The 14,614-nt window shown below is 39.2% G+C and overlaps 2 protein-coding genes across 9 annotated transcripts; both read left to right on the top strand.

Moving 5' to 3' along the window:
* Nucleotides 1-1,202: 1,202 nt before the first annotated feature.
* Nucleotides 1,203-2,141, top strand: LOC149752761 (blue copper protein 1a-like). The gene is made up of 2 exons (XM_089925724.1): nucleotides 1,203-1,377; nucleotides 1,807-2,141. The coding sequence occupies exons 1-2, from the start codon at nucleotides 1,203-1,205 to the stop codon at nucleotides 2,139-2,141; spliced, it is 510 nt and encodes a 169-aa protein (XP_089781850.1).
* A 1,812-nt stretch (nucleotides 2,142-3,953) lies between these two features.
* Nucleotides 3,954-13,878, top strand: LOC103706982 (RAF-like serine/threonine-protein kinase 20). 8 transcript variants are annotated; one of them, XR_015969511.2, is made up of 10 exons: nucleotides 3,985-4,289; nucleotides 4,741-7,640; nucleotides 7,704-7,960; nucleotides 8,050-8,136; nucleotides 9,656-9,808; nucleotides 11,486-11,649; nucleotides 11,735-11,934; nucleotides 12,038-12,511; nucleotides 12,580-12,667; nucleotides 13,325-13,878. XR_015969511.2 is itself a non-coding variant. In XM_008791290.6 (10 exons), exons 2-10 carry the CDS (start codon nucleotides 5,033-5,035, stop codon nucleotides 13,513-13,515), a joined length of 3,819 nt encoding a protein of 1,272 aa, XP_008789512.4. In that variant the 5' UTR covers nucleotides 4,034-4,289; nucleotides 4,741-5,032; the 3' UTR covers nucleotides 13,516-13,878. The 8 variants fall into 8 exon arrangements, 5 of the variants coding, with proteins under 5 accessions (XP_008789506.4, XP_008789512.4, XP_038971257.3 ...); XM_008791290.6 differs by having other exon boundaries at nucleotides 4,034-4,289; nucleotides 11,735-11,882; nucleotides 12,389-12,511; XM_026804612.4 differs by lacking the exon at nucleotides 13,325-13,878 and adding exons at nucleotides 12,818-12,847; nucleotides 12,933-13,116 and having other exon boundaries at nucleotides 4,113-4,289; nucleotides 4,741-7,960; nucleotides 11,735-11,882; nucleotides 12,389-12,511.
* Nucleotides 13,879-14,614: the final 736 nt, after the last annotated feature.

Raw genomic sequence — 14,614 nt, 5'->3', positions numbered from 1 at the left:
TTGGATTTGAGATTGACCAAGAATTGATTATTGGGTAATCAGCAATTTTCCCATTCTGCTCCACATCAAGCTGGCTCCTGTCTTTTCTTTTACTAATTTCCTCATGCAAGTAGTGCTGGAGCTTGGGCAAGTACCTATCAGGAGGTCCTCAAAAGAACTCCTATGTGAAAAACTTTTGGGAAGATGTTGCCTTAATGCTTCTGTTTGCATGGAGGTATCATGCAGGTTGATGTTGAGACTGCAGACATGTGAAATCAAATCTATCCCCAAAATTTTGGTAACCAAGACATTGTATCTGCTGGTCGGTGATGAGGATATCCTTGTTGGAGAGATCTGCATCAATCATATTTCCTCTTTCTCATTTGTAGTTGTGAGAAAACATCAAGAGACTAGGCTTCCACACTGGAGTGGTATAGCCATGCATTAGGCACAGGTCTAATAAGCTGTCGACCCGACCGCAAAGTGGGCATAGCAGGATGGTGTTATGCTGATTGTAACTATTAGCTCATATTGGTAAATGATATATGATACATAAGATTGATTATAACTGATAGCAGATGCCCTTATTTATATATTTTACAAACCTATGGATACATTCCTGCTTTCGGTTGATTCGCTCCTATTTCTTTCTCCCTATCTTTAAGAATCTGGGGAGTTTTTGTTTAATAATAGCGTATAAAGGAGGTGCCATATGGAAGCTGGCCTTTTTTAACGTGTGACAAACAAACAAGGGTGTCATATGGAAGCAGTGAATTGAAGTTGTGATTTCCTCAACAACAAAGGTTCATAGGCAGGCGAAGAAAGACTAGGGGTAATCTGTGTCATAATAACAGAGAATTTTTCAGATGAAGCTTCCTCATCACCAATTATTTGACTGCTTACTCCATGGCGCAGAGAACAGCAGCCGGATCTCCAAATGGCCAGAACAAACAAAAGAACTACCAAAGAAGCACCCGAGAACCTCTTCGCACCAACTCCCCTTGTTTTTGTCCGCTTCTCATAAATTAGCTGATGCTGCCGCCTTCCGCCGGTCGAGCTGCTGAAATTGAAGCACAGCTCGAAGGAAGTACAGGCGCAGCGAAGGGAGAACTCTATAAATATACGGCTCCACCTTGCGGCATTCCCATCCCCAAAACTCCATAGGGAAGATCTCTGGCTGACAGAAGCCTAGGCTACTCGTACCATTACCAAGGAGCTCTCCAATGGCTTGCAGACAAATGCTGGCTGTCCTTGCAGTGGCTGTGGTTGCCATGGCGATCCTTCCGGCAATGGCTCGAGCAACGGAATATGTGGTCGGCGATGACATGGGTTGGAACCTTGGAGTGAACTACACTGACTGGGCTCGGGGCAAGGTGTTCAGAGTCGGCGACTCGCTTGGTATCGATCCTCTTCTTCGATTCTCTAATGATCAAACTATTAATTATATACGCTATCATCCTTGGCCACATCATGATTGAATGCCTCAGAGTTAGAATCCAAGCCTCCCTGGCATTTCCCATAGTCACAGATTCTTATAAGATGCATTGAGATAAATGCAAGTGTTTCCTGCCATCCATGCATATCTCATGTAGAGGACCGTTTCCACGAAGCCTATATATATGTATATATGGGCTTGGGTTATGCTCTAATCTTTGGAAAATTCAATCTTCCTCTACATGACGGACATGGTTCATTCACCAAGATAAACCATAGATTTAAATCTGACTGGTTTCTTAGAAGTCTAACGTAAGACAGTGCAAAGATTAGACAATATCTGGGAAAAAAAATGGATGGATCTTGAACTTTATTTCTTTATAAATCTTGCAGTGTTTAGGTATGACCCTGAAAATCACAACGTCCTCAGGGTCAGTGGCCCAGATTTTCAGGCATGCAACAAGGTTTCAGCACAGGGGCCTCTAGCCTCTGGGGATGATGCGGTCCCACTCTCAAGTCCAGGGAAAAGATGGTACTTCTGTGGAAAGGCCGGGCACTGTGAATCCGGCCAGAAGCTTGTCATCACTGTCCTTCCAAGCTTGCAGGCTCCCGCTGCGTCCCCCACCCCTACCGCTCCGGTTCCCGGTTCCTCCAACAAGATTACGGTAGCAGAGTACCAGAGTTTCATGGTGGTGCTTGTGGCAGTTCTGACGACCTTCATGACTTAAAATGATAGATCGTTCTAATTTATCTTTGAGATTTCATTATGTACGTCAATTTAAAATTGGTTTGTTATGTTGTAATGTCTGCTCTCATTTGATTTACCATATTTAGAGTTTATATATGAGAAAGATGAATCCTTTTTGTCTAGCAAAACCCACTCAGAAACAAATTGCATTGAATAATAATTGATATATATATATATATATATATATATATATATATATATACACATCCTATTTTTAAATGGATGGCCGTGGTTGCTGAGCCCACTCTCATGTTGATTCCCAAACTTGACAGCATCAGCTATTCCAGCTTGCCCATCTGTAAAAAAATATCCCTCAATGAGAAGCTGCTCTGGTTCAATATATTTAATGTACTTACACTACTAGGAATTGCACCCAGCTGTACGTCCTTATTCCGTCTTAAACACTATGAGAAATGAATTTATACCTGTCGCATCGAAACTAATCCGGAGAGATAGTGCAATGCATGGAATAACAGGTCCATAGGATTGGCAAAAGGGCGGCATATGATATTGTGCACCGGAATAAAACTTTTCATGCAAGGCAGTTGGACACGAATTCGTCAAAGGTCTCCTAGCCTTTGAAAACTCTGTCAACTTTTGCACCGCCCTTTTGGAAGCCTTTAGAATTTCCTTCTGAAGTACCTTGGTTCACTAATAAATTAAAAGTCAGACTAAAAGCCAAGACATCGAAGGAAGAAATTATAAGACAAAAAGTTGGAGCAACGAGACCATGGTTTGGAAAGGTCGGAGGTTCGCATTCGATTACCTTTTTCATTTTTGACTTTTATAAAGGTGCTAACGTGCTTGCTATGATGGCATCATGGCAAATAAAAAATTCAAGAAACATACAAGTGGTCAGTGTAATCTTCCTTAAATCAGACATTATACAAACCGATGCCTCTAGCTTGATTGATATGGAAGGTGTTAACCATGTTATGGGCATATATATTAAGGAGAAAATATGATTGCTTTATGTTACTTGGCGAATCTCGTGTGGCTAGCCAGTTTATCTCATGATGGTGAACGCCAAGGGAGGCTGTTGGTTGAAGTCCACTGAGCCACTGCATTTGAGTGTGATGCAGGACAAAGTTGGAGAACCGGGATTGAAGGGTGATGCAAATGAAGTTGTTTAAGGGTCCATACAAAAACGGTCAGCTGGTTGTATATCGAGAGGCAACAGGGCAGCCGAATGGGCGGTCTCATATATGTCCAACCACTTCGATGACACTCTTTAGATTAGAAAGAGAGAGTTGCCTGGTGTGCTTCGGAATTTATTATTTTTTGATTTTTTTTACTGTATCCGAATCCATTCTGCATGATACATTTGTCTCAGTAAAAAAAAAAAGATCAGACGGCAAGCTTGAAGGTCAGAAATCCCTCACAGCTCTACTTATAAAATATTTCTATAATTAAGACATAAAATAAATTCATATAGTTTTAGTTTACATTCAATTCATAAAAAAGCTAGTTGATTTTCACTGAACAATAATCTCATCTAATTTTTTTAAAAAAATATAAAAATCTATTACCTCCTCGCATCAATTATATATATATATATATATATATATATATATATAAGCCCAAAAAATATATTAGAACTAAAAACATGTCATTTATTTTAATTATTATTTTTTCAAATTAAGTACAATACACAGACAAAGGGTAGCAACATGATAGCGCTGCCCAATGTTAATTCGGATTCTTAAAATACATGGGTTGGTGCCAATAAAAAAATATATTATTAGTCATAAACCATGAACTATAAAGTTAAGCTGCCACATGCATGCAACCATTTGCAAAATATCACGTGCCGCTCACGACAGTGGGGGAGAGAGTTTGGTAATATTGTTTTCAGTTACAGCCTCCTCCGTCGATGCCGCCTTCTTCTCATGATTGTCTTCCTCCAACGCCCCATATTTAATTTCAGGCCGCAGCAATCGGCACTTTCTCCATTCCCAAAATAGCTAAAAGAACGAGGCGAGCAACGAAAAAAAAAAAAAAACTGAAATATCCGGAATCCTAAAGACCTCTTGTCCAATAACCAAAAATTCTCCCCATGGCCTGCTTGAATTCGATCTTTCCAGGTTACTCGGCTTGATCCGAAGAGGGGAGCGATACGTAATTCCAGGTACCATGGATGACCCTCGTTTGCTCGGGATATTGGAAGTTTTCAGCTCCTTTTTAGGTTTGATCTTGCTCTGAGGCATGCTTGGATCGAAACCCATCTCTAATTGTTCCCGAATCTTATGATTTTGATTTCAAAATTGCAACTTTTAGTGCTATCTTGACCAATTGTTGTTTTCTTCTCTGCATGCATTCGAGTTTCTTCCCCTTATTTTGCTCGTTTGGGGTGTGGTGTGTTGTGGTAAGTTTCGATTTTTTTCGACCAGTTTTCTGTTCTATCCTGTCGGATTGGAGCTATGCCCAATTGATTGATATAAAGGTTAAGAAGCATGTCTTTAATTCGGATTTCTTATTGGAATTTCGGATGTTGATTTATATGAAAACTTCTAAAACTTGTATTGCGGAAATTTTTTAACTGTTGATGGCTTTAACTTTGGTCTGCAATGTGCAATCAGTTTATTGACAGATAGCATCAAAATGATCGCTTCGACTTTAATCGCCCAGATTAAAAATCTCAATTTTATAGGGCAGTGTTGGTCGGTCGTGGTTAAATTTGATTGGCAATTTGGATGGTAGCAGAAGCACATTACATGGATTGAACAATTGAAGGCGTGGGAATTCTGCTGGTGTCTTGGAGACACACATGTTCAAGTGTTCGGGAATTGAAGAGATGGATAAGAATCTTCTAGAGTTTGGAAAGTTCTGTGTGCCAGATGACGTCGATGAGACCCATTTCTAATTTGAAGAATGGACGGTGAAATACCCAGTCCTCCAGGTCAGAGATTTGCGCAAGATTACAATTATTTGGTCGCAGGTGAGGTACCTTCAAACAAGCACTTGAATAACATCTCTGTTCGGACTGGCGAGGAGTTCTCCATGGATTTCCTTCAAGATCGAATCACACCAAGAGGAGCAACATTTAGACCTGGGATAGATCGTGGGCAAATGAAGAATGTAGGATGTAATAATTATCAGATTTTTCAGGCAGGCTATGAGGATCTTGCAGGCATTCTTGGGCTTGGAAGAACAGACTCTAATGGTTATTCTGATGTTTCTAATCCTAATTTGGCTAAAGGGCATTTGATGGATGGCAAGGCTATGGAACATATTGATAGAACAAGCAAAATTCATGGCGACAATAATAGGAAAGTCACAGAGAACTGTATGGATGAGTGTTCTGAACCTGGTCCTCTTTCTGAGCCCCTTCAAGGTTATCAGAATTGCCCTCGTGGACCTGGAGTCGTGGAAAGTCCTCAGTCCAGTAAAGTGAAATTCCTATGCAGCTTTGGTGGAAAGATCTTGCCGAGGCCAGGTGATGGGAAACTGAGATATGTTGGTGGTGAGACACGGATTATCTCCATCAGAAGGAATCTTTCATGGAAAGAACTTATGCAAAAAACCGTGAGCATTTGCAACCAACCTCACACCATCAAGTATCAGCTTCCTGGCGAAGATCTTGATGCTCTGATATCTGTTTCTACAGATGAGGATCTTCAGAATATGATGGAAGAGTACTATGGGCTTGAAAAGGCTGATGGATCTCAGAGACTTAGATTATTTCTCATATCCCTGATTGAATCTGATAACCCTTCTATAGATACTAGAGACTTGCATAGCAGCTCAGAGTACCAATATGTTGTTGCTGTGAATAACATACTAGAGCCAGGTCCCAGGAAAAGCTCAAGTGGTAATAGCTATTCAAGCCAAATGGGATATCATTTAGATAATTCTCCAAGATTTCAGAGAGATTCCCCTTCTTTTCCTCATTCTGATGTTATCAATGGACCTGCTGCTCCAGATCATGCTGGCATGTTCATGCATCTCCCTGGTCCACAGTTCTTTGTTAGTTCTCAAACTGCACCAAAGACCCCCACACAGTCACCTCCTTTTTCTCCAAGGCCAGTTCAGCAGAGAGATATGAGACATTCTAGCAATCAATCATATGATGATCAGTTTATAGCAGACCGACCACTGGAGAATTATCATGAGATTGATGCTAGCTATTGTCTACAAGGAGTACCAAAGCTGCATCCTAACATGCGTAGTGATGTTGAGATGCCGACTGTATCTCATGGAATGCCTTCTCAAAATCATAAGCACATCAGGGATTTTATTAATCCACCATTTACTCGCAATGACAGTGACTTAGGTTTATATCCATATTATGAAAAGCCTCCTCAAACTGAAAGAGCTTTTCATTCTGACAAATGCCCCAATCAGATAGGAGATTCACTGAGTTGGATATTGGGATCCAATGATTCAATTGGTCCACCTCAAGGTATGCCTCATGCATATTCTGATTCAGTGCTTCAAGAACAAGGTGAAAGGAATTTGTCTAATGCATCAGAAGGAACAACACCCTACATGGACTTTACAGCATCACCATTTTGTCAACAAATATGCCAAAATAACCTGCAGGAAGGAACAACACGATTCCATGAAAATATAGATATCAATCACCCAAATCTTTCTGATAAATTACAGAGAACCTTGTCCACCAGTCCTCAGGTTAGACCAGAATTTGCATATTCTTCTCATCATCCAGAAGTTCGTGGAAGAAATGAATCTAAGCACCAAATTGCCTATTATCCTGGTGAAGAACATCGACGTAAACAAAGATCTGATGACCTCAATTCTGGGTCACAAGACTGTTATGTGCAACATTGTTTGGCTGGAGATGCGGTTACACAGATGAATGAGAAAGGAGCTCTTCTTCCTCGGGATAAGAAACTTTATCATGATGATTTTAATGCAACACAAGAGACATCCATTTACAAGAGTAAGTTACTTGGCACAAATTACAACCCTGGTGGTATGCGTGGTGCTCATGTTTCTTCCCAGGAGTTAGAAGCATTAGAAAGTTCTGTTCCTACATCTTCACTTTTTTCTTCAAAATCTGATTCGGATAATCTCAAAGTGCATTCTCCTGGCAACCCATTTGATGGATCGAAGCCAGAAATTTCCACCAAAGGCTATGGAATTGCTAATAGTCTGCGTGGTGAATCATCTGAACCATTAAATGATCATCTTGCATGTGAAGGTGGCAATGTCATGGCTCTTCCACCTTCTGTTTCATGGCCAAAGGATTCTCTAGAAGCTCCACTTCCAAACAAATTTGCTGAAGACATTACTCCAGAGTGTTGTGGTGATAAAACTCCAAATGACCTAGTTTACGCATTATCAAGTGATCCTGTTTCTCATCTTCCTCCAGGCACAATGTCTCAGAAGGATAACCAAGGATACAAAGTATCAGGTTCTACAGCTCCACTTGTTACAGTCGGTGGCATTGGTCTGAGTCTAAACCTGCATGCTGATGACCCTCCAAGTTGGTCTTTCTTTCCAAATCCAGCCACAGGTAACATTTTAAAGAAAGAAGTTGTTCTTCTTGATTGGGACTCCATTAATCATCCTGATTCAGGCATCACTGACATGGATCATGAGGGCTGCGGTCTTGAACCATGGAAAGGAGGAGAGAACAGATCAATATGTAATGTTGCACCGGAGACAGGGGTTATTATTGAAGATGTAACTGACAGTGTTCCTTCAGATATCCCAGCATTCCCAACAATTGTTCCTCATGTACTTCAGGAGGCAGTTGATGAAGTGGAAACTGGTGAAATCTCCTTGCCAAAAGTGACTGATGCAGAGAGCAACACTCCGGAGTCTGTTAGTGAGGTAAATATTGCGTGGTATTTATTTGAAATTCTCACTATTCTAAACCAACTGTTTCATACTACATCTGATGTATCATGTCTGTACTCTAGGATGCAAAAACTGATGAAAGAGATATGGATGAATCCATAAGTGATGCTGCAATTGCAGAGATGGAAGCTGGTATATATGGTTTGCAGGTATGGGCTGTATTTTATGCTTAATTGTGATATGCCATCTAACATGGTTTGAGCCCTAAGCTTTACTAGCAAGCTAGACCATTGCCAGTTAGCTCATGTCATTTTGAAACTTGTGCTGGTGAGCTCTGTCTTCCTTGATTGCATGATCCACAAATTTCTGATCCATGAGTTATTTCACATTCAATGTGATGTTTACTACAGCAAAACAGGGAAAAAAATTTTTATCTTATGAAGCTGCTGAACCTGTTTTTGTTATGCAAATATTTGGAAATTAAATGTATATTCATCTGTTTCCATACTCTCCTGAAACATTATAACTAAATTGGCCTAGCCAAAGAAGATTTAACACTACTTTGTCTGCTTATTGCCTAATGGGATATAGTGGATAATTATCAAAAGCCTTTGTTTCTTTTGCCTCTTTAATTGATTCAACTTGCTCTTGTAGTATTTTATCCAAAGTTCGCCATCTTGGTACCGGACCCTATACCAATGCCACATTAGCACTATATCGGTACAGTATGGTATGGAAACTTTTCAGCATATTGAGTCTCGGTACGCCTACCGTACTGGATACTCGTACTGAACTAGTACGGTACGGTACATTCTGTGCCACCAGAGTTTGGGTTGGTACCGTGAACCATGATTTTATCAGAGTATTGCTCTTTACTACTTGTTTAATACGTAATCCATCATATTTTATTATTTCAATAATATGTGGATGATTTGTATTTCATGGGTTATGGATAGGAGTATTTGTAAATCATTTTATGTATTTCTTAATGCCTATCACTATGTATTTTAAAAATCTTGCTGCCTTTTCTACATCTACAGTGTTTGCAGGTTCTCTTATATTACATGCTTCTCTTTTGTTTTATTTTCTTTCGCTTGTATATATTTCAACTCCTTTTGAACCTTTTATGATCATTCTCCATTGCATCTGCCCTTGCTGTGCCATTTGCAAATGCAAAGCTTGTGACTGTAGACTACAGAACCTGTAGCTGTATAGCAGAATATGCTATTCTTCTTTCCCTTCATTAAATCTCACTATAAACAATTTTCAATTAATTTTTAAAAAAATATGATTCTTTGAAAAAATTGAAGTTATTAAATATATGTTATTCTCAAAAATCTTTTGGCTCCTATTTCACTGAGTAGAGCTCGGTGACCAAATTTTTTATCTTCCACTGATTCATATTCTCCCAATGTTCCTAGTTTTTCATACTAAAGTTTCTATAGTAATGAGTTATCAAAAATCTTTTAGCTCTTATTTCACTGAGTGAAACAGGCTGGCCAAATTTTTTATCTTCTGCTGCTTCATATTCTCCCAATTTTCCTAGTTATTCATACAAAAGTTCTATAAAGCAATGAATTATTATATGCATATTCTCCCTTTCCCTCATGTTCACAGACATCTGTTCATTTCTCAGTGCTAAATGATATATCGCTATTTATCTAAATCTGGTAGTTTCTTTTTTTTTGAGAAAATCTAAAACTGAAAGTTTCATATGCTGATGAGCAGATCATAAGAAATGCTGACCTTGAAGAGCTACGTGAATTGGGATCTGGTACATTCGGAACTGTCTTCCATGGAAAGTGGCGGGGAACAGATGTTGCAATTAAGCGGATTAAGAAAAGTTGCTTTTCAGGGAGATCATCTGAACAAGAGCGATTGGTGCGTTGAGAACATGATCACTACTGATGTATTTTTTGCTTTTATTAATTTTTATCTTTTTTGGTTTGTAGCTTCTGTAATATTTCTTATGATTGCACACATCCCCTTCTCACTATTTAGGATGACCATAGGCAAAGAACCCTGTCCCATCCATTTGAGTTTGGGTTGTGAAGTCCTCTTCAGGGATCATATCTATTCGGGTTAGACCTGCCATCTAGTCATGCTTTTCATATCTTTCGTCACACCTAGACAAAATTAGGTCTACCCAATATACCTTCTTCTGCAAATTTATCACCCCCATACCCATCTTGGACTGATGCATGGAAACAAATCAGAAAGCTTTTGTAAAACAAATAGACATGATTGACTTTTAGAAAGCATGGTAAAACTAGCATACATGTAAAAGAAGAATGGATCTAGAGTAGATTAGGTGTGTTTTAGGTGTTTCCTTTTTGGGTTTCTTCTCTGTTAAAAATAAAAGAGAAAATATAAAAGGTCCTCAGCTCCTCGCCTTTCAAACCAGAACAAGGGCCTTTCTCGGCTGAAGGACAGGATTGGTCTCAAACCGGAGGAATGAATGAAGTTCAGTGGCTTTTCGCAGTTGAGCCGGCCATAGCTAGAACCCCTGTTCAATCTCATAGGGCTGAAGGAAAAAGAGTCTGGAGGTTCCCCCCCTCCAAGAATCAGTCAGCTGCATGGTATCAATAATGGTTTTGGTGAGGTGGGAAAGAAAGATAAGATCACAACTATTGGTAACTCAAGGATAGTCCTCTACTCCTGCCCTCGATCTTTGTTCCCTTTTTGGATAGCTCTCTCCCTCTAACCATCAACTAGCCTGAAAGAAGAATATTTACATTTTCTCTGAAAGAAAAGGAACATTTCTTTAGTTTCTCATTAGTTGATTTTAGGTTGATACCAGTAATAAATATATGCTCAAAACTTTTTTCTGTTGGACCTGGAACCTTCTGATGCATTCCAACAACAATTCCATCTTTATGGGATTGGGCTTGGTTATGTAAAAGAAAATGCATTCTTTTTTCTTTTCTTTTGGTGTATCTAAAAGAAAATGCAACTAAAAATGTTATTTGTGGTGTTGCATGTCTCTACTTGAATGAGAGTCTTTAACATCTCGCATTGTCAGAATGAAGATACGGGATTTTCCATTATCGCATGTGAGTGCTATATATACAAGAAAATATGAACATGCATTAGATAAAATTTATATTATTTCAGCACTATACCTTCAACAGTTTTGGAGGCCTGGAGTAACCTAAGCTAAAGGAGAAGTCTCCTTCAAAAGAGGGGTGACACATCTAAAATGGATGTAATAATTACAAATCATGCATCTGGAGAGGCAAATTTTTTCTTTATTTCTCCAGCACCAAAAGGAAGACACACTTAGTTGCATTGGAACTAATGTAGCAAATGCGGATAAGCCATAATAGAACCTTAGATTAACTTTTTTGATTAAACCAGCACTAATGTAGAAAACTATATCTGGCTCTTGCATCCTCTAGCTTCAACTTATTTTCATCTTACCTGATTGTACCACATGAATTACTCTCAAGAGTACCCATATTTGTGAGCTTAAAATATTACATGTATAAATAATTGCATCTATTTTGCAAGTTGATAAGTTACTTATGCTGTTGGATCATTATTCTCTTGGTTCTGCAGACCAAGGATTTCTGGAGGGAGGCACAGATCCTGTCAAATCTTCACCATCCAAATGTGGTTGCATTTTATGGGGTTGTTCCTGATGGAGCTGGGGGAACACTGGCCACTGTAACAGAATTTATGGTGAATGGATCGCTCAGGCATGTCCTACTAAGGAAGGATAGGTGAGCATACCATAGTTTCTGGTATATTGTTTCATCTTATTTCTTTATGACTAGGACAGGATTGTGCTTAAAATGTACTCTGCAGGGCACTTGACCGCCGTAAAAGGCTGATAATTGCAATGGATGCAGCTTTTGGGATGGAATACTTGCACTCAAAGAACATAGTTCATTTCGATTTGAAATGTGACAACTTACTAGTTAACTTGAGAGATTCCCAAAGACCAATCTGCAAGGTAGTGCCAGAAATTGCAAGTCTACTTTGACACTTATTGAGCAGTCGATCTGGTATATTAGAATCATGTTTCATATAAAGCTACATTTCCTACTATCATTTGATCTTTGCTTCTGGAAAACTTGTTATTGATGTTTAGTGTTTGCCTCGGTCCAGGTTTTGTTCTGCATTGGCACATCTGCAGTATATATGAAATTAATAAAGAAAAGCAGGGCGAGTGGGGGAAGGTTGGTAGGGACGGGGGTGGGTTGGTTTGTAGTCAGCGTTAAAAAGGAACTAGAGTAGGAGGGCTCAACGAACAAGCGTAGAGCATAAATGTGGCTTTGAAAAGATGCAGCTGGAAATTTCTAAATTTTTTTCCTGGAAGAATATATGGTTGTGAAGATATCGCTGTTTTAGCTTTAAAGTGGTTTCAAAAGAATAGCTAATATTGTTGTCGTCGCTGTTGGAATCTAAACTTAGAATTCAAATAGTTTATTAGTGAGAATTTGGAAATCGCATTTGCAGGTTGGAGACTTTGGATTATCAAGAATTAAATGCAATACCTTGGTTTCCGGTGGTGTACGAGGAACCCTTCCTTGGATGGCACCCGAGTTGTTGAATGGAAGCAGTAGCCGGGTTTCTGAAAAGGTACCTAGTCCATTTGGTAGTTTATACATTTCATGAGGGAAGCTAACTGTATATTTGGGCTATTGTAGGTTGATGTTTTCTCATTTGGAATAGCAATGTGGGAAATCCTCACCGGCGAGGAACCCTATGCAAACATGCATTGCGGCGCAATCATAGGTAAATCTGTTTTTAAACTTCCAGAGAAATAAAGGCTTGCTTAAATCTTGTTATCGAGTTATGGATGTGCAGGAAATAAGAGTGTAGAGTATTTGATGGGGATGATCTCATTTCTTTCTTTTTTGCATATTTTTGGATCATGGAGTTTAGGATAACATTGCCTACTCTTTCAGGGAAAAGGTAACATATAATGCAGTGAGGATTTCACATAATTCCAAATTATTTCTTGTTTTCTTCCTCATCTCAGAAAAATGACCTTTGACAGGTAGTAGTCGGAAAGATTTCCCCTTGTTTTGCTAAAGCAACCTGAATCAGTAAATAAAATAAGTGGCAAAATTTATAAATAGGTGACTCGAGCTGCTCTTACCTCTTTCATGTAAATGGTAACCTAATTTATAGTACAATTTTGTCCGCATGATGTATCATGAAAAGGTGATTTCTTAGCTGCATTAGCAGGCAAGATCCTTTTTTTTTTTTTTTGTCATTAACAAGATCTATTGCTGTAGTTGATTATTTGCAGTAATTTGTGGATGGTGTATGATTTTTTTTAAGAAACAAAATGCTGCATGTGCCAATCAATTATCTGTTAGGTGTCATGCGAATCAATCAATTGCATGTCTAGTTCTGCAATAATAATCTATGTTGCGAAATGTGAAGGAGGAATTGTGAACAACACTCTTCGGCCACCAATTCCTGAGCGCTGCGATCCTGAATGGAGGCGGCTAATGGAAGAGTGCTGGTCACCTGACCCTGCCGTCCGCCCCTCATTTACTGAGATTACTGATAGGCTACGTGCTATGTCAGTGGCTCTTCTTCAGTCGAGGGGACAGACTCATGCAAACAGATGAAGATCATTAGAGAGAATCTGATTAATTCTGACGATAGGCTATCAAGCCTTCTGTCCCTTTTATTAGAATTGTTTTTTTGCCTTTTTTTTTCCTTGGATCTTTTTCATTTTGGGGGGATTGAGCTTCAGCTGAGAGAGAGTTGAGTCCGATTCAAGTTGAGGTATATGCTATATCGACACTGTTTATAAGAGTATAAAAAGCGTGTTCCTTTTTTCGTTTCCTTCATAAAAGATATGATTATTCAGTTCTTTTTTCTGGGTGTAAAGCGTATTTTGGTGCGAGTATGTTATTTATGAGTCATAAAAATGTAAGAAAAGCTGAAATGTTGCTTCAAATTATAGCAGATTTGTTCATTATATTTTACTCTCTCTCACACACACATCGGAGTTCTCGATGGTTCAGAATTTGATTGCACTGAGACTGTGAAATGGATTATATTGGAATGAGGCCGTCGAATATTCGCAGCCGGTAGTGCCCTCTGCATCACATCTGGAAAAACTTTTAGTATGAACAAATGGAAGTCAGATGGCAGGGACTATAGTTGCCTGATTCACTGGTTCGTTCAGTTCGTAAATCGCTAGAGCTCGAAGAATCAGGTGCCTAGGATACGTCGAGAACAACTAACTCTTTTAATAAATAAATAAATATGATTCTATATCAGAATTTATCTTGATTTATAGTGGCATTCTCTAATTCTCTTTAGTTCTGGTTACGCCAGATAAAAAAGTCGGCAGAGATGTGGGTTCTTCCATCCATGCCAAAAGGTGCACCATACGAAATGGAGTTTCCTCGAGCTGTGGAAACGCGGCACTATTTTATTTATTTACAAAAGCCAGTGATGCGTTCTGAGGAAAAAAATTTGGCTTCCATCCTTGAGCTGTGGAAAGGCGGCATAGGCAAGACGAAGGCCCGAGGGTTTTGATCGGCCTAAACCTGAAGAAAATTCAGTCATCAAAAGGCAACTTTTTTGACCTAATCGCACAACTCGATACAGAAGATTGATGACGGCTCGCCTTCTGAACAGATTCCACCCTTATATTTACTTCGTATATATCTGAAAACACAGAGCTGGCGTTCACAGAGCTGAAATTTCTTGGTA

This window comes from Phoenix dactylifera, chromosome 10 (genome assembly GCF_051530095.1).
Source record: "Phoenix dactylifera cultivar Ajwa chromosome 10, Ajwa_hap1_PhDact_Kaust_v1.1, whole genome shotgun sequence".
Lineage (NCBI taxonomy): Eukaryota > Viridiplantae > Streptophyta > Magnoliopsida > Arecales > Arecaceae > Phoenix > Phoenix dactylifera.
This window is presented reverse-complemented; position numbering and strand designations above follow the sequence as displayed.

Excerpts from the sequence above, each read along its gene's own strand:
- LOC149752761 (XM_089925724.1), top strand. The coding sequence starts at position 1,203 with ATGGCTTGCAGACAAATGCTGGCTGTCCTTGCAGTGGCTGTGGTTGCC. Across the intron at positions 1,378-1,806 it reads CAGAGTCGGCGACTCGCTTG|TGTTTAGGTATGACCCTGAA; the intron begins GTATCGATCCTC and ends TAAATCTTGCAG.
- LOC103706982 (XM_008791284.6), top strand. The coding sequence starts at position 5,033 with ATGGACGGTGAAATACCCAGTCCTCCAGGTCAGAGATTTGCGCAAGAT. Across the intron at positions 8,137-9,655 it reads CTGGTATATATGGTTTGCAG|ATCATAAGAAATGCTGACCT; the intron begins GTATGGGCTGTA and ends GCTGATGAGCAG. Across the intron at positions 11,883-12,388 it reads CCCAAAGACCAATCTGCAAG|GTTGGAGACTTTGGATTATC; the intron begins GTAGTGCCAGAA and ends TCGCATTTGCAG.